Source organism: Copidosoma floridanum, unplaced genomic scaffold (assembly GCF_036245765.1).
Source record: "Copidosoma floridanum isolate Cflo_tuat_1 unplaced genomic scaffold, Cflo_Japanese_pri ptg000030l, whole genome shotgun sequence".
Lineage (NCBI taxonomy): Eukaryota > Metazoa > Arthropoda > Insecta > Hymenoptera > Encyrtidae > Copidosoma > Copidosoma floridanum.
In genome coordinates this window covers 10,455,737-10,477,921 of record NW_028321907.1, presented here as the reverse complement: position 1 = coordinate 10,477,921, position 22,185 = coordinate 10,455,737, and the positions used below count along the sequence as shown (strand labels likewise).

The following is a 22,185-nucleotide window of genomic DNA, read 5'->3' as shown; positions in this document are numbered from 1 at the left end:
AGAAGACGTACGGTGTTTTACATGGGAATAATATATAATACCCTCGATATGATACCCCGAGAGGATGCAGAAAAAGGTAACAAAACATATATTACAATGAATGTACTTACTGGCTCGTCACGCCGTAAAATGCCCCGGCCTCGTCCTGGATGTTACTGTTGAGATCTGCCCAGAACTTGACGAGAAAGAAGGCTGCCTGGGGGCCCTTGTCGTAGAGCTCCTTGAGGCCGCCCTTCTTCTCCGGGAATTTGTCGTATATCTGTTTGACATCGACCGCCTCGAGGAGCGGATCGCTGTAGGTCGCCGAGCCTCCTATGTGGACGAAAAGGTGCCTCTGGTACTGTCCCGCAACAAAATCATAGGAAATAAGTTAACAATTTTTTTTTTTTCTTATCAGCGTAAAACAATGGAACGTTTGAACAATAGATCCTCGCAACAGTTACTCCCCGTGTTGTTTACAACAGGTATACTTTTCTCCGAAAAATGAGAGTCAAAAATTCTTCCGTCGGAAGCGACTTCTCTCTCGTTTCTCTATACATTGTGAAAAAATGGAATAAAAACAAAAAAAAAAACCCCAAAAGTATGAGGTATCTCAAGATGCAACACGAGATGAAAAAGCAAGTATATACCTGTGTAGTGAGTAACGGTAACGAGGGTACAGGTAAAATACTTATAAGGAATGAAAGAAAGATTGGTGAATGCTCACGGGCACAATACTAACGTTGTCCTGGTCGCGCTGTTGTTCCATGAAGGCGGAGAACTCGACGAGCCTGAGCTTGTGCGTCGCAATGGCCCTGCCCTCCCAGGGGGGCGGTGGCTGCGTATGGACCATCTCGCTGCTCGACACGGCCGTCGCCGGCTTGCCCCCGGCGTAGGCCGTCTGTGGAAATGGCTTGACATCCTGGGACGTGCCCGGCTGCAGGCCCGGCTGCCAGAATTGCTGGTAACACAGAGCCGACGTCACCCTTAATCGTATGCTCGGCGACTCGCGAGTTATTACTACGAGCCCGACCCCTCCCGATTCTTTTCGGAGGACACCCTCTCGCTCTCCGGCAGGTCCTTCGTACGAAGCGAAACTCGGCGCAAACGAGGGGTTAATCCACCCCCTGCGAATCGTCGATTTTGCCACTGCGCTTTATTAAGTATCTCCTCTTTGTTGGATTACTTTGGCTGTTGGTGAAATAACGGCCGATGCATTCGTTTAATCAAGACGAAAGGCAACGATCGACGAGTCGCAGGTGCATACACATTTTAACACACATATTGCAGACGTCAACAACAAACATACACGTATATTTATATTCATGATACAGTACAATAGTTTGAACAGGACCAGATATAAAAAAAAAAAAAGTAAAGAAGAAAAATTAAACATATAAGTCAATAGTACAAATGGACGGTACGAGGCAAGGACGGATTTTTTTTTTTTTTTTTTTAAGTAAAACACATAAACCTATGTTCAAGCTGCGCGCGTACATTGTACTTTTCTCAAAAATGGTTTGGATATAAGTGTAATTAACAGTTGCACTATGCGTAAAGTACTGCACAATAATTAATTGCGCTGAAATTTCCATTATTATTTCTATATTGTCATCACAATGTACACGCGTTCGATGAAACGACAAAGAAGTTATATAGTTATTCCAACAATATACACAACAAGAAGGACACCCCTAGGGGGCGACGACGATCACAACACGTGAAAACATTTAAGCAGTTGACACTTGACTCTTGAAATGCACGTATATAGGCTTTGAAAATTGGTATGTAGGGAAAAAAAAGGCAGGTGTTTTCGTAATTGTCCGCTGAAAGGTATACCATGCGGTAGCGAGCGCGATCGGTTGCACGTTGTCACGCTCTCCTTTATTCGCGAAACACACCGAAAACGATAAAACGCAACGTACAGAGTGATGCGTTACACAACGTGGATATCACAAGTGCTAATCGCGTGCTTCGTTGCGAAAGCTCCCCCTCGGTCGGTTTTCTCTCTTTGCGTCATATTCCAATCGGAGGAAATCCAGGGGAGCGGTCGAATAAGCGACAGACAACAAAAAAAGAAACTTAAATAAAAGAGGCTTAGCAGCGCAATAAAGACAAAGCTCGCCTGCACTTTGTGTACACAAATGTGGGTAAAAGAAAAAAAAAGGGGGGGGTGGGGAGTAGGTGAGTTTAAGAGCAGCGCAACATGTAAAGAGAGAAACGCGAAGAAGCGGGAAGGGGGAGAGAAGGGAGGTCCGAGTCTTACTTCCGCTGAATGAGAAACTATTGTATGCTAATTGAATTTGAGAGCGCGCCTCTGCGTGTGCATGCAATGTGCGTTACATTATGCGTACACACGTAACGAATACGACGGGTTATTATTGAAAGACTCGCACACTGCACGCGTGTTATTTTTTCTCTCTTTCCTCCGTCAGTGGGGATTTTTTCATTAAAAAATCTCTCAAGACCACCCCACCCCGCTCTTATTTGGTTTAATGTAGCGTGACATCTGCTGCTTAGGTTCTCCGAAGTATTGAAATTAATGGTCGTTTTTAACTGATTTCAACTCCCCTAATAGTGGCTAATTTAAACTTTATGGGAGTTTTATTGCGTCTCTCGAGTGGGAATTTTTTCTTTTTCCTCGATTTTTCTTTTACGCGCGTCATACGAAAGACGTGGAAAGGAGATATTACACTTGTGAACCTCAAGTTAATTCTAATCGATTAGTAGTTGCTTGAAAAAGTAAAAGCACACAGCGCAAAAAAGCTTGAGACTCTTACTGCAAAAGTTTTTTCTTTAATTTGTTGTTAAAATAAAAGCGACAGTAATCAAAACCAAGCCCTCCACCATTTAATTAGTTCGTGGGCTAAGCAAGTGTTATTGGCGTGTATTAGTACATTTACAGACATTAAAAAGAATTCGAGTTTCCCTCGTCGTGTGTTAATTACAGCTCTTCACTTTTATTCGTTGACATGGCGAAATTCGTACAAAAGGATTGAATTTTAGTGTATTTTAGTCGAAGGTAAGCGTATATAAAACGGTGTGTTAATCGCTCGTAAAACGTAATGTATCCTTTGTCCCGCTGAGGGATATAAATTTGAAAATTGGAGCACAGCCAATGCTTGAGTAACTTTGAATTCAAAACTTTATAAAACCCCGAATGAGAGAGTGAGAATTTTTATTTTCTCTATTTTTTATTGCTTTCAAGAAAACTGTGCTATTTTAAACTCGTTGGTAAACCACACTTTTTCTAGTTTCCCTTTTTTTCTTTTAACACGTAAATCAATTTGTACGAACGAAAATAAAAAATAAAAATAAAAAAAAAACAAAAGTGAAGAGTATAAAAATATAATCCCAAAGAGTTAGACGACCAAACAAAGTGTAGAATATGGTAGACGAGACACACGGTGGACAGAGAAAAAAAACGTGGAGAGAGCGAGAGGCTCGTTTTTTCCCGGAAAATTGTGAAATGAAAGAGAAAAACGGCCGCACTCGTTTTTTTTTAAATTTTTTTCACTTTTTTCAACTGCGGACTTACCGATCCGGGATAGGAGACGGGGGTGGAAGCGTGAAGGGCTAGGGGCCCTACCAGTGCGGGGGGCATCTTGTTGTGTATCGCGCTGCCGGTCGACACTATCTGAGCACTCGACATGCATGATATTGTCTGGAGCGTCTTCTCCTTAGCCATGTGGTCCTGGCGAAGTCACATCGTCATCAACAACATCATCACACATGTACGCGCAAAACATTATAAAAATTGCGGGCTTGGACTTTTTTTTTTTTTTTTTTTTTTTTTTTTTTTAAGAAAACGTCAATATTTTGAGTACTTTTTTGTTTCAAGGGGATTGTTTATTTGAGAGAAACAAGCAATAAAAATATTACTGTCTTATGGAAACGAGTGGCAAGGCCACGCAGTGTGAAAGTAACAGTTTACGGTTTTGGATAACAGTGATTTTTATTTTTTGTTTCCCCCCTCTCTTGGTGCATAGTTTATACATGTAAACGGCTTGATTCCTTTCGATATTAATGTGGACTATACTAAAAGAAAAAAGAAATACTACAATTGTCATAAAGTTATTTATCATCAATAATAAGCGTTTGATCTGATTGTGAGTAAAGCAAATTTAATCTAGTATTAATAATAATTGTGTGTTATTGTTATTTTATATGAAGAAATATTATTTTTAATGGAAACTATATGAATTAAGTAGAGTGAAAAAATATCTTTAAGTGGAGAAAAAAATAGTACAAATGTGAATGAACCTCTCCGAAAATGTGTGTGTTTTAGAAATCGAAGAAAAAATATTTCCGATGCCATTGAATTACTAATAATAAGCACCCCCTTCTCCAGACTATATAATAATAATAAAAAAAAAATGGCTGTGCATGAAATTCAATAGTCTTTTTTTTTATCTAAAACTAGTGAACCATATCCGTGAGAGTAAATATATTTGCCGGGGATAAATCAAAAGTAGACAAAGAAGTGCCAATTCGTCGCCCAATAAAATAAGTAAGCATTCTCGAGGTGAAAAGTTGGTGATTTATTCACCGAGATAATAAGCAAGTTGATTTATATCCCAAAGTTGGAGCAAAAATAAAATTCTATCGCTATGAATGGAGTATAACGCAATAAGATGGGAAAAAAAAAGACGACGCCGCGGAGAGTGAATGGAGTTGGAAATAACCCCGCCGATACAGCCGAACCGAGCAATTTGTCAGAATGGTCGACAGAACAATGCATCGATAACATTTTCCCTCCGCGTGTCCAATAAACTTTCCGCGCGGGCACATGTATTTTTAAAAACTCGCAAATTCCCAACGAAAAAAAGGTCCTAATCAATCAAACGCGGATAATCCAACTTGATTATTCAACGAGACGCGATGAAAGGTTGATTACATGCGGCGCGTGGCTCGATTTCCCGGCTCTCGTACATTTAACGAACTATACTCTTCTTCCACCTGCTAAACTGGTAAGTAAAAACGCGGTGGTATGGATTTTTGAAAATTTTACATCAATGTTTTGTAGTTTCATTCGTTAGAATAAACCGTTGATCCGTGTATCACGTGATTGAAATTTCTATTTTTTATGTAATGCATTACAACGGTGTTTTTTTTTCTCTCCATCGATTAACGTGAGATGGCCCACTCGTAAGAGTTAAATCTGTGACAGCCAAGTTTTTTCACTCTATGTATTTCCCACATTGGGGTTTTTCCGTTCAAAGGTATCTAGTTTAGAGCAGAACTGGTAAAATATGGTTGATTTGGTTGAAGAACTAATTCACCTGTTGAAATCCCAAAAACTTTTCTGGCAAAAAAAAAAAAAAAGTAAAAAAAAGGAAAAAAGCAAATTTCAAATTAAATTTTCCATCGAGTATAAAAGAGATATATTTACGGGGAAAAATTTCAAGCCCTCGTAATTGCGTTGAGTCATTTCCGGAAATAAAAATCATTTGAATTTCCAGCGAAAATACTTGATCAAAGTTTCATCAAGCCGCAACTTTCCGTATCCCCCGGTCGCTGAGGGCAGTGTTTTCCCTTCGATCGAAAAACACTCGAATATTGTTGTACACGTACCATCGAGCGAATACCCAAAAATCTGCGTTAATTTGAAATTAATCAACTTAATTGAGACGCGAGCTCGCGTCCCGGGAAATTTCGCATGTATCGCGTGCAATTATTAAAAATATCGCAAAAAATACTACAACGTATAAATTTCGCGTTAAATTAAACGCGAATATTGCGGAGTAACACCAAATAGCTCGTTTCAGCGCACATTAAAAGTTATTAATTAATCAAAAAGCTCCCGATATTACCTCGCATGCACGCACAGACATGTTAACCAGAACATTAGCCATAAAATTGTATAAATTAACTTAGTTTTTGGCCATTACAATGTAACATTATTACATCACAGCGTTGCTTCCGAAATATTTTCAGCTTCCGGAATTTGTGTATAATTGAATTTTTCAGCTCAATCTGCTGTATACATATTCGGTTGGGCGAGAATAATTTGTTGTGCCGGAATTTCGGGCGGTAAATACTCGACAAAGTGCTCGAAATTTCTCACGACACAACAATGTTGTATCAACAATTTGATGGTTTCGTACATCATGTATGAAACAGGTATTGCTTGCATTATACGCTAGTTCAACCCTTGTGCAGTGCTCGACGGATTTCGCGCCGACAGTGCTCTTCCCTCGAAAACAAAGTATAGGGGAGTAAACTGTACGTGCAGGGAAAAGAAGCGTGTAATAGAGCCAATCCGGAAATTCATTAAGCCAATAAACGCGCACGAGGCAACCCTATCCACTTGTCGAATATTTCTCTTTATCCCATCTTCCTGCAGCACGCAGAGAGAGAGAGCGAATTACAAAACGCGGTGCAGGGTTCCCTCGCAACGCACGGACTCCTGATTTATTAACCGCGAGCGCGGCTGCAGCAGCAGCGCCGATTGTTCCCGAATAATTCAGATGTTGATTAAACGCGTCGCGTTACCACTGGTGCACACACGTATATGTGTATACAACGGGGGAGAGCTCGGCTGATTTACGCGAACTCGGTTTTTCGAGCCGGCCTTTTTACGCGTGTACATGGATTTACGTGTCCTCGCTCGGATTCGGCGGTGGCTCCATTAGTGGAACGAGCTCGAAAGCTGTGATCTACGCGCTTAGTGGGCCAGAGTCGAGGTTGAGCTCAGGGTAAACGCGTTTATTTTTTTTTTTTTTTTTTTTTTTTTTTTTACTGCTATTGAATGACGTGTATGCGTGTGCTTCGAGCTGTGAAGATGGATGATGAGCGAATTAAGGGAATAGTAGATGTATCAAAGTGACGTCCATGAAAGAGCGTAGAGAGAAATAATCATAATAAAAAAAATAAATAAATTTCGGAGAGTATATGTATATATAAAAAGCTGGGGCGCAAATGAGTGAAAGGTAAACAAGTGCGCGTCGTATCGTTTCTCGTGGCTAAAGAAAAAAAAAAAAAATAAAAAAGAATAAAAGACAAACTTGGGTACCAACCACTTTGAGCTTCGCCTGGATCTCTCGGAGTTTTCTTCTCGCGAGGACCTGTATGTGTGATGAGACCTGCTTCCGCGTTCTCGTCTTGCCGGTCCTCAGCTTGATGTACCGGGCGATGAGCTCGTTGCGGCCTGAAACGACAAGCGAAGGATACACTCATTAACACCCAATGCGTGGTTTCATCATAGTTTTATGCTATACGTACTAAAATTTAAAAAAAAAATCATCATTTTCACCTTAAATACCAACATGCGACACAGTGTCCGGATTGTTCGCAAAACCATCGTACATGTGGTGGGTGCGCAACTTTCTATGTATACGCTTTGCCGTCGACAAACTAGTCTACAAAACTCCCTCGAAACTTGCAAAACCCGATACACGTCTCCCGCGCCGGGGGAGAAAAACCAAAGTACAAAGGAAACCCCGAGCAACGAGAATCCAACGGGGGGGGGGGGGGAAATAATACCTCGCGAGGAAAAAACCGCAAGCCCGCGTCCAACATAACCGAGGAAACTCTTAATCACGCGAACTTTGGCTTATTACTGCATAATATTATCGCTCCGACCCCAGCACGATTGCACATACCCATCCAGCATCACCTTCCAAGAGATTGTATGCTCGTAGAACAAGGAAAAAAAATAAAATAAAAATGTAAAAAGAATGTAAGAGAAAGGTACTTTGCCATACCGAAGAGCTCACCGCGAGAAGGAGGAGTAATTCCTGGTGGTGCATTGTTCGGCGCGTTAGTTCAATCCGCTCGGGCGCCAACTTATTTTCCACGATGCTCGTCAGCGCGCTCGTGCAGTTATAAGGGTATCTTACTTTTAAAACTCGCCACCCCCCCCCCTAAGCTACGTGGAATGCGCTGCCTATACGTGTACTATAGCTGTCGATGTGTAACAAATGCAAGCAACTCTTAAAACTTGTGCGAGCGAGGTGCCGATCCGTCAGTGTCCTTTGTCGGTGGGGAAATAAATCGGCGCGCAACGATGACTCCGACTCGGTCATCCCATCTATACTGCCATCCGGAGGGGACTAATGTATACGAGTATATATGAGGAAATTCGGCTTGTACGGGCTCGCAACGCGGTGGCGCTGAAAATTTAATATTCCCGAGCGAACCGAGATAGGGGCGCGGGGGGGAGTTTTCGCGCGGCGTTCTTTGCCTCTTTGAGGGCCCGACCCTTCGCTCCTCCTCCTCCTCGACTCGCTCTTCGCTTCCCTTTTCTTTTCTTATTTTCCGGCTCTCGGCACTTATCAGCCTTCACCCGGCGATTCCTTTAATGAATTTTCCAACAGCGGGAGGAGGAGGAAGCATTCTCGACGACTTCGATACTTTATTGAACTTTGCTCCGATGCTGCCGATCGTTTGTATGGCTCGACGACTGACTCGCTCGCCGGGGCTGGCGAAATTAATTACACCACCTACTACCCCCTCCCGATCGCACGGACGGAAATGTGCGTTGATCGATCGTTGCGTGGGCGATTGAGAGTTTTCAATTTAATTTAGGTGGGATATACGTGTTTGTCTCGAGTACCAACCGGTTTCGATTCGTGATAAAAATCAAAAACGATTCCTCCCGCGGTAAACAACCAAGGGATGCGCGAGTCTCCCTAATTTAGAGTAAAAAGGGGAAACAAGCCGATAACTCGCAGTACTGCCGTTTGGATTTCAGTTGAAAATAAAAAAAAAAAGGCCAAAGAGCCAGAGCCAAAAGTTTAAATGGATGTTATGACTCGCCATGAGAGTATGTACATACGAACAGTCCCGAGAGTTAATTAGGCAAGTACTTGACTCTCGTGCGCTAACGAGTGATTACTTACTACAAAGAGAGAGAGAGAGAGAGTTGAGGCCGAGCGTGTATTATACACACACCCTTGATTTGGCTGCCTTGCTCTCGTCGAATATACCGAGAGCTTCCTTTTTTTTAATTTTTTCTTCTTCTTATAATAGCTTCGCTCTCCCGAGAGATGAAAAGAAAAGAAACCAAAAAATGTAACTTTGCACAAACAAAGTGATTTAAACTGCACCAGCGAAATGAAATTAAAAGCCCTGCCGTTATCATTATAATTGTTATTATCGTTGTCAACACATATATACCTGTACACCCCTGCGTCCCCCCTTTTGCTACCATGATGATAAACAAGGTTACCCCCGCCGTGGCGCTCGCAACGAAGTTAATTTGCAAAAATGGTTGAAAAATCCACTCTGGAATTTACTGGGAGTTTCAACGCTTTGGTTTTCTAGTTGATTATTTTGCCTTTGACGCACCAAAACCCTACCCCCGTTTGCCCTTCCGTGGCTCATCTCTCGTTTCGTCAAAGCACATCCCGGGTACACGCGTTAAATTAGTAACTCTAATTCGATCCTAGGCTAAATATATTTATATACTTCCTAAAACGAAATCAAAGGCGTATGCTCTCTCTGCTATCAGTAAACAAAACAAAAAAAGGTAGCCGGAATTTGCATTCAGCTCGCGGGGGGACTGGCTATACATGCACATCGGGTGGGGGGGGGAAAGGGCCCTAGTGCTCGGCATAGTACGAACTCGCGCTAAGGAGAAAATAGACGAGGGAGCGCGGTCGTCGCGGGAGGAGGAAAATATCCGAGATTCCGGGCGAACCGCGCGATGACTCAATTTCGCGAGGATCGTTAAATGGCCCCGGCATGAAGTGTGCCCCCTCTGCTCCCTCATTCGCGTTCTTCCCTTTTCCCGTGTATAAGTGTGTGTACCTATAATATTATATACCTACGGGTACACGTACGGGCTGGTTCCTCTGGTTTTGAAGGTCGGGCATTCTTCGGCAGCTTCGCGCTCTGGCCTCTTACATTCATTTTGCTTTCGCGTACACTACTTACGTGTGCCGGTAATACATACACATCTGATGCTGATTGGCTTGCAAAGTTTACCCCCCGGCCCCCGGACGTGCTTCTTTTTGCGTATTAGGTGTGATAAGTTCATTTTCCGATCTCTGCTCGTCTTCAAATGTAGATACGTAACAATCGCAGGTGCACGTGTTATTAAAAACACGATGGTGACACGAGCGTTTAGTCAAAATATCTCACGGCAAATGTACGATAGATACGAGCATATAACGTAACAAACTCGTAAAATGTAGTATTAGTTACCGCACGATCACGTACGCGTTTTCTATTGTATACGTGTAACAATTAACCCCCTGTATGGCACATATATAAACCTACACCTCTTTTGGATATGACGAGTAAGGACGCGAGCGAGGCAATCGGCGTAAATCACTCGGACGATGCTCAATTTAACAGAATAAGGGCCATTATGTGACTTGACGGTACAAGGTATACGCGAAGGAGGGGGTTGGTTCGCCCACCCTCCTCGCGTCAAGTGGTAGCACGTGCAGCACACCCCCGGTCAAAGGGACAACGGTACACGTCTTCTCTCGCCAACAAAAGGAGTATACGGACAAACGAGCGATTATCTCTGTATCGGATCTATATTGGATTCAACGAGTGCGATGCTGCTGTTGTTAAATGTCATTTGAATTGTATTGCGTGAAGCACTGGACGGACGAGCGATGCAGTGCACGCTGTGGAGAAGCGCGGACTCTGTTGTTTGAAAAGTACAAAAGAGGGGGGGGGTGGATCTCGAGTGAGGGGGCTCTCTCGAGACCTACAGTGCTCTGAATACATAGAGTACAGGCAGGATTATCTACTCTGCTCGACTGGATCTTTTATGCATTATTTTTTTTTTTTTTTTTTTTGTTTCGTTTAAAGACCTCTTTTTTGAGGGGGTGTCGGGAGATTAAATTTTTCATTTCTTCCTACAGGGAGGAGATGATCAACTCTCAGTACTCGGTCAATCGTTGTCGAGTAGGTATCGGTACGATGGATACATATACATATATTTATTTTTTCAAAAATCGCCCCAACAAATGGGGGTTTCTAATATAGGCACTCCATTACAGCGTTTTCACCCCCTATTATAACTCATCCCCGGCAAATAAGTGCAGATACAATGGGCCCGTCGATAACCTGTTTTTCACTCTCTCTTTTTCTCTGGCTCGCTGTATCCGTACCCCCATTTCGATCCACAGCATTAATCACTCCTAGACAGCTCGAGGAGCCGATGTGCAGCTTTTTCTCTCCGTCCGCAGTAGAGAAGTGGCAGTTCAAAATTCGAAAATTCGCGAATACTGTATCAAAAAAAGGTGGGGGGGGGGTGAATTTTTAAAGCCGCCAAATGAAATAACAAAAACAAGTGATCCTTACATTATTTTTCCGGAGCTGTCCACTAGGTATAATACAATATAGCGCTTCATAAGCTTTCGCAATCAGAAACAGCTAACTTTTAACGAATATGATGTGTCGTAAACACATGGAGCTCAAGGGATGAAAGGGTAAAGGATAATAGCTACATCAAGCGTATAGTACTAATGGACACCCAAAGCACGCCGCTCGAAAAAAAGTAAATTAAATGCTCTACTCGTCGCGGGGCAACGTAGGGTTCTCGGTCCATCCATCGTATCCATTTGTACAAACACAGGTACCTATACGATAGTTCTCTCAAGTGTCACGCAGTTAGACAAGCAACCAACCAACCGACCTCTAACTTTGCGGCTGAGTACACTTTAAAGGGGTGGAGGGAGGATGCGCATTACAAACTGCTTCGGCTAATCGGTATATACTCGGGGGCAAAGCTTGTATATGGTGTACCTGCTCCAGGCTCTTCGAGCTCCAGATGGAGAGTCAACGGAGGAAGAGTGCGTTCAAGCTTGTTTGGCTGATCAACGATTCGCAATAGTTACCAAAGTGGCCTTCATCCGAGGGCTCAAATTCTGCTCAAAGAGCTTGGAATCTCTCGGCATGCACGCGTGCATGGGTATACGCCCACTTGATCATCGCTGGATCATCACTGTGTGCACAGCAGCAGGTGAACCGCTGTGATGTCAGTATACATACGTATACGCGTGTACACACATTTGGTGGCCGATGACGCTTTTGCTCTTCCTCCTCCAAGAGATTCGCATGGATTTCATTCAATTTAGAGCAATAAGGTGTTTTCTTAACAACCCACCCACGCGTGCATTGGCACTGCCTTGTCAAATACTGCAGGTCCTCTCTGTCACCTTGTGTTTACGTTTAGAGTGACAGAGAACACGAGAAGGAAATAAAAAGGATAGACAAGAGAGAGAAAGAGAGAAAGTCAGTTATTCGTGGTGTGTGACACGCTGACCCTTCCTATAAGACAGCGAGAAGGATTCCCCCTTGTCCTATGGCTCCTATCGCCTTCGGTACGAGATCCACCTCGGTGGCATCAGCAGCACCGGTCCATCCATCCATCCATCCATCCATCTTCCCTTTCTTTTCATTTTCCTCAAGGCGACTCTGCCCCCTCATCCCACCTCTCTCTCTACATCTCACGCCTGTGTGTGTGTGTACATATATATATGTACGCGAGCGAGAGACGCGCATGGCCACATACAACGGAGAGACGAAGCGAGAAGAGAGAGAGAGATAAGCGATTCTGATACCCCCCGTCCACCCTTCTTGCATGCGCTGTCTCTCCGTCGTCGTTCCACCCCATACGGATGTGTGTGTGTGTGTGTATGCCGCGAGCACCTATACACGCATATATATATATACAATACACACACAGCTATCCGGCAGCTGTCCCTCCCTCTTGCTTCTGGGCCGTATACGCTGCTGCACGGCTCTCGGGCGCTCTGTTCACTAATTGCACATTCTTCGCATAGTTTCGCCACCCTTCCGCCCCTCCCCTCCCCCCTGACCCAACGGGGGTCGCCCGGCTACGGCCTGAAAAGCCAAGCGAGAAAGGACGAGGGAACACCCCAACCCACCCCTATCATCCAAACACACACACCCTTGGTGCACCCCTTTTCATATACGGTGACTATGTGTATCCATCTCTATAATACTATCGCCCACCCCATTCCCTACACACATGCTTACGTGTATATATATATATATATAGCTTTCCCGTTCTTTTTCTTCTTCTTCTTCTTCTTCTTCTTCTTCTTCTCTGGGTTTTGGGCTCAGCCTTCAACTTGTCCTGCTACACTATATACCATGCGACTACTATACCGCTACTTTTATCTATATAATATCCATCCTCTGTACACGCTCGTTTTTCTTTGCTGCTCCGATACGCTGTCGCGTGTATGTCCTGGTACGCGTAGTCGAGTTTGTCCCTTCTCTCTTTAGGTATACGTTTATTGTATATGTTGGTTGACTATGTCTATACTTTATGAGCCCTTCAACACAATTTTTTTATTATTTTTTTATTTTTTTTTTATTTTCATGATTCCAAAAGTAAGTACGTTCGCTTGGGGTGAAATCAAAAAAATTAGAAAAGTGTACCCAGGTCGCTGTTCGTTATGAAAATATCTGTAACAGGGGATCCTCGATCACCCAAACTTTGGTGGTTGGATTCCTTAAAATCCTAGCAGCGCATTTAATTATGTCTAGAACTAACTGCGCGTTGCATAAAGTACTCACACTACTCTTGACAAAAAAAAAAAAAAAAAAAAAAAAAAAATCGAAATTAAAAAAACAATCTAAAAGTTATCCTATACGGCTTTTACCCCAAGGAAATGGCTCGCGCGTGGGATGACGAGCTTATAAACTGCGGTGGCCGATAAGGGCGCTCTCCTTCGACGTACACTTACATGTGTGTACACACGCGTGCGTAAGAGATGCTCGTTCACCAAAGGGGATTATCTCTAAATGGGTACCTATCTATATCCCGTATGTTTCGGTAGATCGGGACGGAGCTCGAAGGAAAATTACAGTGGTGAGTTTAATATCGCATTATAGGCCGGAGCGACGATACTACGTTGATTATTTTTGTGTGACAGAGGACAACGATGCAAAAAAACACTCCCGAATCTTAAATATTTTTTTAAGGTGTCCGATTGGTATTGTCACAATTTGAATCGCAGGTGTTTGTATCGAAAACAACGGATGTAAACATCTTCACAAGAGCGTTCGATCATTGACAAAAATACCCTGCATTCATTTTTATTAGGAAAGAAAAAAAAAAAAAAAAAAAAAAAAAAAAAAATCGGTCAAATGTATAATATGCAAACTGAAGTACCATGTCGATTGTGCGCAATTTATTATAACATACTTGGACGAATGAAGATCAAACAAACGGCACTGAGAAATTTCCACCCGTTGTTGTATACTAAAAACGCGTCGAGTCATTCTCATAAAGAGGGGGGTCAATTTCGCGCAAATGAGCCCGGGAGCAGTGAAAAAACAAGTCCAACTTTTCCTCCCACTTTCTCGAGCCAAAAGAGTACACTTGTAGGAAAAAAAGGGACGCTATCATAGCCATGGACTGATACGGACACGCTGGTAATAATAATCACATGGTAACGGTACACATATACATGTACGAGTCCAGTATGGCAAAGGACACTCGTGAGAGACGTGGGTGGGTAGGGGGTAGGGCTACTGTGGAGTTTCCGCCGTCGGTGGTGGCTCCATCTTGGCCGAGCCATTACGCGCTGGGTTTAATTAAACTCGGCGAGATGTCAAAGGAGAGTCGGAGAGGCGACGGCCGGCAGACCAAGACGGACAATGCGGACGCAGATTATTACATCGTCCTCGTTCTGTCCGGAGGCTGGGCTCGAGCTGTACACGTACATACATATATACATATCTAGGACGACCTTTCTCACCCACTGCCTCTTCGCGCCTCTGTCACGCTTGCCTTTCACTACTCATGTACGCGTTCGGTGTTATTAGCATATCCTCCGAGTGATACATGTATAGTATGTGCTCCGTTTATCAATCGTAACGAAATTTTTATTTCTATACGTATATTTACCAGGGCCTAATCGAAAAATCGGACGAGTGAGTCTGGAAAATTTGCAATTATTATATTATCTGTATGCAACGACAGAAGTAGGTGCAATCCTCGTCGGGCGCCTGCAGCTCCTTCCGTCTCATTTATAGCGCTGTCCCGGCACTTTTCTCCCCCCCCGTGAAACTTTTGGATGATGAAAAGCACATTCTCCCGGATTTTCGTCCCGTTTTATCTTTATTGCGTCCCCTCCCTTGTCTTTTTCTTTCCGCTCCGGTCTGCACCTCCGGGCGCGCGTTTAACTTTTTTCTTTCCTCCTTTCTTCCACGCGTTTCGTCGCTCCCCCCCCCCTCTTCCAGCAGCTTTGTCGCTCGCAATTTTTATAAACTTCGCCGTCGCTTCACCCCCAGTATACGCATTCTCGCACGCCTTTCCCGTCCTTGCACTCTTTTGTTTCCATCTTCATTTTTATTGTCCCCCCCCCCTCCCCACTACGGCTATACCTTGTATTATCACTTTTGCTGCAGCTTTATTTCTTCTGGCTTTTTCCCCGATGGCTATATGTACGCCCTTTCGAGTACGTGTTTGCATTTAACCTACATTCCATGAGCACCATCACAAGACACACAGTGCAGGGTGCATTTTGCACTTATTATCCTCCGTGCAAGCTTTGAAATCCTAGGGTGGAATTTCCCACAACTATAGGCTTCTGTTTAAAGTAACAATTGCATTTGTATCTCTGTGACTTTACTCAGTCGCGGTGAAACGAAGCAAGTTACTTCAGAGTCCCGGTTAAATTACCCTCTTTCCTTTTGAAAATACACAACAATTTTCATCATTTAATTATCAACCTGTTAAACGTCCGTCCTCGTCCGGTGAAAATTTTCCGTTTCGTGAAACACTCCTCCTCCTCGCGGTATAATTGTAGAAAGGAAATTAGTTTTGCGCCCCGCCGGGCGAGAGTGCGCGCACGGTTTAATTTTGTCCCGTTCTTTTTTGAAATTAAATTCGCCTGGGCGTCGAAAAATTTTGCCGCGCGTGGCTTCAAAAAACCCCTTCGTGATAAAGTAATAAAGAACAATTACACGATTAATCGCGAGCGAGGAGAAAAAGCAATGTATACCCACCCTCTACTTACATGTACGTACCTTTTACAATTTGTTTCATGTACTGCGTGTAGATGAAATTCTTTAAATGACGCGAACCAAAACATCACCGTGATTTTCCGCGCGTGTATACGCTCCTCTCGAGTAAAAACTCCAATTCGTGCATGTATATTTTCAAGTACGCACGTATCTCCCAACAACGTTGATAAATTTTCAGGAAAGAGGAGGAAAAACGGCCCTTGGACGAAACGAAAGTAATTCCAGCAGCTCGAACTTTGCTCTCTCTTAATTTCTGCCAAGCCCTTATTGTATGAGTAGTTGCCGCCACGAGGAGCTTCAAGACAGCTGGCCCAGGTATTTTAATTAGCGCAACAGCGACGAGTATATACATGTACACAATATATAAATATCTGGGGGAGGGTGGGCTGTATATATATATATATATATATGTATACGACTACGAGCGTTTGTTTCACATTAACGCTGAGTCTCTCGCCGCGCTACGTGTATAATGAATATTAATTTCCGGTTCGCGCACAGTCAGCCCTTACCTTTCCACCCTTGAAAGTTTCGCGCTCTTTGCTCCCCGACCTACTGTTATCGTCATCATCATCATTATCATTTTTTCATTGCATCGCGCTCAGCATTCCCTTCTTTTTTTCGCTTCTCAAAGATGAGCTCTGTCCTTTCTTGCCCTGTATGAATTTTCGTTTAATCGAGAGAAGAATAATAAAAACTCAAAGTATTTCCGAGCTGTTGGAATTTCCTGCTGCTCCGTTGCTGTTTTTCATTTAAACTTCGTTATCTTGAAATTGCTTTTTTTTTTTTTTTTTGTTTTTTAATACGCATACTTGCGTGCCCCTTGACTACAAGTCGGGAGGGCGAGGCGATGATGAATTTTCAAGGAGACTCCATTTATTGCAAGAGGAAAAAATTGAGAAATTGCGTGGAAAACGGAAAAAAAAATCGATGATAGGGATAAAATAAAAACTTTAGTACCTAATCCTATAATTTTCATCAAAAAAAAAAATCTGCGATTGCTTCATCGTGTAAAAGCCAACCAGCGTGGCCCACAAAGCCATTTTCATCCCTCGGCTCTCGGGAAAAATCCCGCCATGAAAATTCACTGGGTGAAAACTAGCTGCACGCACGCGAAAAGTACAGCATTTGCTCCCCTTGCCCCCAGCGGAGCGAATGATGAAAACTCATCGATTTTACCGGCACCCCTGTAATAAAAATCTATATTTCCCCTCGCAACAAGTTAACGGCTGATCTAAAGTGCAAATCAAAGACGTGCACGCATAATACGTGTATAAATTTGACGTCGGATAACCTATCGGTCGATACAGTGAGTGAACACACGTATGCACGTATCGTTCGAGTTTTAAGTACACCCCGCTAGCTCGGCCGCGCGAAATCCCCGTTTATCGTCCTCGTAAATCCTTCCTCTTGCCACGCTGTCCTCCTCCATCGGCCCAAGAACACGCGTTCACTTCCGACATCGCGTTTAATCCCCCTTCGTTTTACGAGACGAGCTTTACGATCCGCGTCCGCCGTGTACTATTGAACGCAGTCCTTACCTCCTCCTCCCTCCCCCGACCCTTGAGCCCCGGCAAACTCTGGCTGATCCATTGTTTCCGTCGTTGTAAGTACTTACAGGGGGTGCGTAAATTTTACGGGGGCACTGGACGCTTCGAACAGCTTACCGTTGGGATACATTTCTGGGATAGCGTTTTTTTTTCTTTTTTTTCGTCGATTTTATCATGAACTCACGAGACATGCAATATATACAGTGAACAAAGTTGGTCATCGAAAAAAAAAAGAAGAAACCGTACGAGCATTATCTGAATAGACAGACTTTTTTTTTTTTTTTTTCGTTAAGTACGTAAAAAATTATAAACGTATAAAAACATTGCTCAATAAATAATTGCAAGAAACAAATATTTAATCATTTGATTTGAAATGACTTTGCAGTAAACTTACTTGAAATATTAAAATTTAGTTGCACTCGTCTGACAGAATAGTCCATGTGAAGACAAGATAAGTACATTCAACTCCAAATTGAAATGAAGGTATGAAAAGGGCACACCAGAGCGTGTAAAATGTTCAGTCGTCCAGCATTGAAATTCAACGCCGCAGTGGAACCTCCGACTTTTGGCACGTGTAAGCAAAGCAATACACGTAAGCAGGAAAATCGTGCACGCACAGTATAGGAGCAGGCAAAGGGAGGGCGGAAACAGAATATAGGTGTAAGACAGTGTCAACTGGACTCGTGTATACTTACATGCACGTGTAGGTGCGGAGGGACAGCGCGAAAAGCCATTTTACGCACAGAGAGACACGTCTTGTCGCGTAGAGAGTATAAGTATAGGATACGAGAAAGGCCAAGGGATGAAGGGATCGAAGGCGCGCGCATGTGTGTGTGCAAGTACCGGGGGAGAGTGGACGATAGGACGCGCCAAAGACGACGACGACACCCTTTTCCACCGGTCAATAACTGGACGCGCTACTATCCACTGGCGCGACAAACTCCCTCCTCTATTTCTTGCTTTCTCCACGGAACTCGGCACAAAGGACAGCGAAGCTTTTCACCCATTCGCTTTCCCTCTCTTGTACCCCGTTCAATGATAATTACTGTGGAAAGTTTTATAAATAATTTATATTTAGTGTAGGAGGAAAAAATAATACGCCACATCAATCGATGTCTACGAGCAACAAGTATTGAAAATGAAGTGGTTGCTGACAAAATTAAATTATTAAGAAAAATATAAACGACTGCAATGAATTTTTATAAGTACAAAAAATAAACCAAAAAATCGTAGAGTTTCTCGTAATATCTTAACGTGGAAAGCCAACCACGCGAGTTTGGCGAGCTCTGAGGGATACCCCACACCTCGTTCTCACCCCAACAGACACAGATCCCTTTTTTTCGTCCCTCCCAAGATTCCCTTTTTTCTTTGTCACCGGAGCAATATCCCTTATTTCCATCTCGCGTCCCTCCCCTTCCTTCAACACGCGCCAGTACCAAAGGGACGCCGAGTTACACGTATATATGTATATTATGCATACGAGAAAAGCGAGGCGTCGTCGTCCCTTCGGACCTTTCGCACCGTAACCGAGAAAAGAGAAGAAGACGAGGGCGAGAGGTCGCCCGGCCGAGCTACCATCCCCCGCTGGACGTGCAAATATTGAATTTCCCGCTCACGCCGTCTTTGCCTCTAACGTCACAGTTCAGCGAAGCTGATGCGCATTGTTACCAAAGGCGCGTTGCACCGAGCCACAAATTGTTTGCCCTCCTTTGCAACGGGATATTCTTGGAAAAGCCGAGATATTTTTGTTTCCTCCCTAACGAGCCACATGGGCGTGAAAAATCGAGGCCCGGCAACGTTAGACCTAACGAGCTGCGAGTGCGACACCTTATAACTAAAAACGAAGCATAATCCACCGGATGTCGTTGCTGCGTACGTACACATTATAGTTGGATTGCACAAGTCTGCCAATTTTCTCACGCGACATGTTCATAATATACCTACATAGGTGGGTTTTACTCTTTAGTGCGTGTTCTGGGGGAAGAGCAAAAAAATTCACTAGTTACTGGACAATCAGGATCTCTCCAAGGCGCTAATGCGTCCTTGATCCCCTTCAGACGCGCCTTATCATCCGTAGGGCGAGGGCTTCGTTTTCATCCGTGGTTCGTTGGGTCGAGAAGCCGAAACGAAAAGGGAAACAAGGGAGACGCGTGAATCACCCCGAAGATCCTGCACGTTTAATCCGGGACGCCAAAGGGGCGAGGAAAGGGCTTCCATTTGCTCGGACCGAAGCCCTTTTTTTGCATTTGCGAAATCAGCTTGGACACAGGACGACGATCGATGACGGGGCACGTTGAACCATCTTACGTGTCCTAGGACAAATCGAGGACAAGAGAGAAAAGGGCAAAGCCTTCGATCGTAATTGCCGCGTGCTAAGACTCGAGCTTTGCTTCTTAAATTCTTGTTGCTCGAAACAGCTCGACTTTGATGAGGATCTTCATTGGGAGAGCTCGCGAGTTTGGTATTAAAAAAAAACAAAAAAAAAAAAAAAAAGTCGCCACTTGATATCCAAGTGTGGGATAGTATAGTAATTGAAAAGCGAAGCCCAACGAGGTGCAACGATATATCGGGGGCATATCTCTCGACCAAAAGAAACACCCCACACCCCCTATGGATATATGTATATATAGAGGAGGGGGTAAAGTTGTATCGAGGCGCGAAGCGGGATGAGCGATAAAATTCTTTTGTCAAGTCGAAGTGAATAAGAACGAGATCGGGCAGAAGCAATGAAATCATCCGGGACGCAGGGGTGCCGTTCGCGGCGCCGTAGAAGAAGCTGAATAAGGAGGGGGACAGAGAGACGAGAACGTTATTGCTTCGGGCTGGCCATGGTGGTGGTGGTGGTTATATGGCCTCGACACCACCACCAGCACTATTTCTGTCGTCGGCGATGGAGCATGTGCCACCAGCCGGGCGAGGTGGTGATGGTAGTGTTAGTGGCCCGATGGCCGGTCGGCGAGTGTGTCTCGTATGGCTGCGAGGCAATATCGCCGCGCGGTCACGTAGACTGACCTCAACTCTCGTAGCAATAACGACCGGCCCCGTCGCCGGCCAGCTTCCCCTCTGCACTCTCTTCCCCCATATGTATACCTACTTTCGGTCTCATCCCTTGGGAAGCAATGTTGACGACGTTTCCGTCGGAGAAAGGAAGGGACGCTGCTGAGACGTATACATCCCCGTCTTTTTTTTTCTCCTTTTTTTCCGTTCGTACATACTTATGCCACGGCTATCATCGTGCTCGAATCATTTTTATTTGGCTATATTTTTTTTCTTCTTATCTGCGATTTTTCTGGACCTTTGGGAATTTCGTGCGGATATTTTTTTTATCGTGCAAAATAATGTAGTTACGTAATAATGTATAAAAAGCAGAAGAGGCGCCGTTTAACTTACCGTACATCTTTCCCTCGTCGGAGAGGATGATTTTGCGACGACCGCATGGCGGATATATGGTGAGTGCTTCCTGGAAGCTCTGCTCGATGTCCGGCGACCACACGCCCTCGGCATCCGCCGCCGATATGTCCTTTTCGTCCTGTCGAATCGCAAGCGCGAGGTGCGCGTTAATCAATTTTTTTTTCTTTTTTTTTTTTTCCATCATTTCTACTGTACTTGATAAAGTTTGAGACTAGTAAGTCGATGTCAACCGAAATGAGTTTTTTAAAATATTTCAGTACCGATGTTGGTTACGTTGCCTATATTCACGTGAACTAAAATGTACCGTTCATATGATTGGAATGAAAAAATTGTAACAGTTGAAAATTATCTGGAAAATTTTTTTTTTTACTTAAAAGCCGTTCGCAAATGGGGAGTACCGACAGGTTTCCATTTTTTCGCAAGCAGGGAACTAATGTAAGGATGAAAGAGTCGAAGAAAGCGATCGAGATGAAATTTCAGCAAAAGAAAAAAAAAAAAAAAAAAAAAAGAAAACAAAGTACTAACATCGCTGATGTCGCCAACGTCGAGATTTTTCGTATCCGAGCTGCCGTTGGCGTCGGGCGGCGGCCCGGAACTTGCGGGTGTCCACGGTGAGGAAATGGTGTCGGCTGCAGCCACCGCACTGCCTGCAACAATACAAAAAAATTTTCATGTTTAATACACTTGGCACTGTTTGCTCATTCTTTTTTATTTTATTTTTTATTTTATTTTAAATATCGTACCAAAGTCACGTAGGTAATGTGATGGTAGTTTTATGGTAATAAAATTCATAGAAATAACATTAATTGTCCTAGAAGTGTAGACGTTTGGGATGCCCATGCATCCCCTACCTCTGGATGCTCGAAAAGAGTCAGTGCCAATATCGTCTTGTTGCCTCAAAACCAAACGAGCAATCAAATGCCTTGTCCAAAATGTACACGCACGTAGAAGAGGGTAGGTAGGTATGGTAGCAGAAAAAAAAAAAAAAACCTCGAAGGTTGAAAATCCGCGGCTCGTCTAAAAATTCCTCGCGTTGAAGTTCGCATAGCGCACAGCGCTTGCATCCCCTTCCCCTTGCACGCACGTGCGCCCCAGCCCCTTCGTTTAAACCGAGTTTATCTTCCAAGAGCCAAGATAGGGTGGGCGGGCGGGGGTGTAAAGGTAGGTCGTGAAATTTCGTGGAATCCTAAGACTTCCGGAGGATTGCCGACGCAGGCACGCCGGCCTCCCGCGCGAAGTGCACTTTGGGGGTTGGGTACAGCGAGGCAGAGGTCAT

The 22,185-nt window shown here is 43.9% G+C and overlaps 1 protein-coding gene across 1 annotated transcript in view; it reads right to left on the bottom strand.

The window, feature by feature from the left end:
* The window catches only part of scalloped (TEA domain transcription factor 1 homolog scalloped), a 129,553-nt gene that overhangs the window by 3,716 nt on the left and 103,652 nt on the right, over positions 1-22,185 (bottom strand). The window contains exons 3-8 of the mRNA XM_089596454.1: positions 21,435-21,556; positions 20,889-21,027; positions 6,999-7,129; positions 3,518-3,673; positions 707-940; positions 111-340 (exon numbers count right to left, since the gene is read on the bottom strand). Coding sequence (XP_089452580.1) covers positions 111-340; positions 707-940; positions 3,518-3,673; positions 6,999-7,129; positions 20,889-21,027; positions 21,435-21,556 — 1,012 coding nt within the window. The remainder of the gene's footprint in view (positions 1-110; positions 341-706; positions 941-3,517; positions 3,674-6,998; positions 7,130-20,888; positions 21,028-21,434; positions 21,557-22,185) is intronic.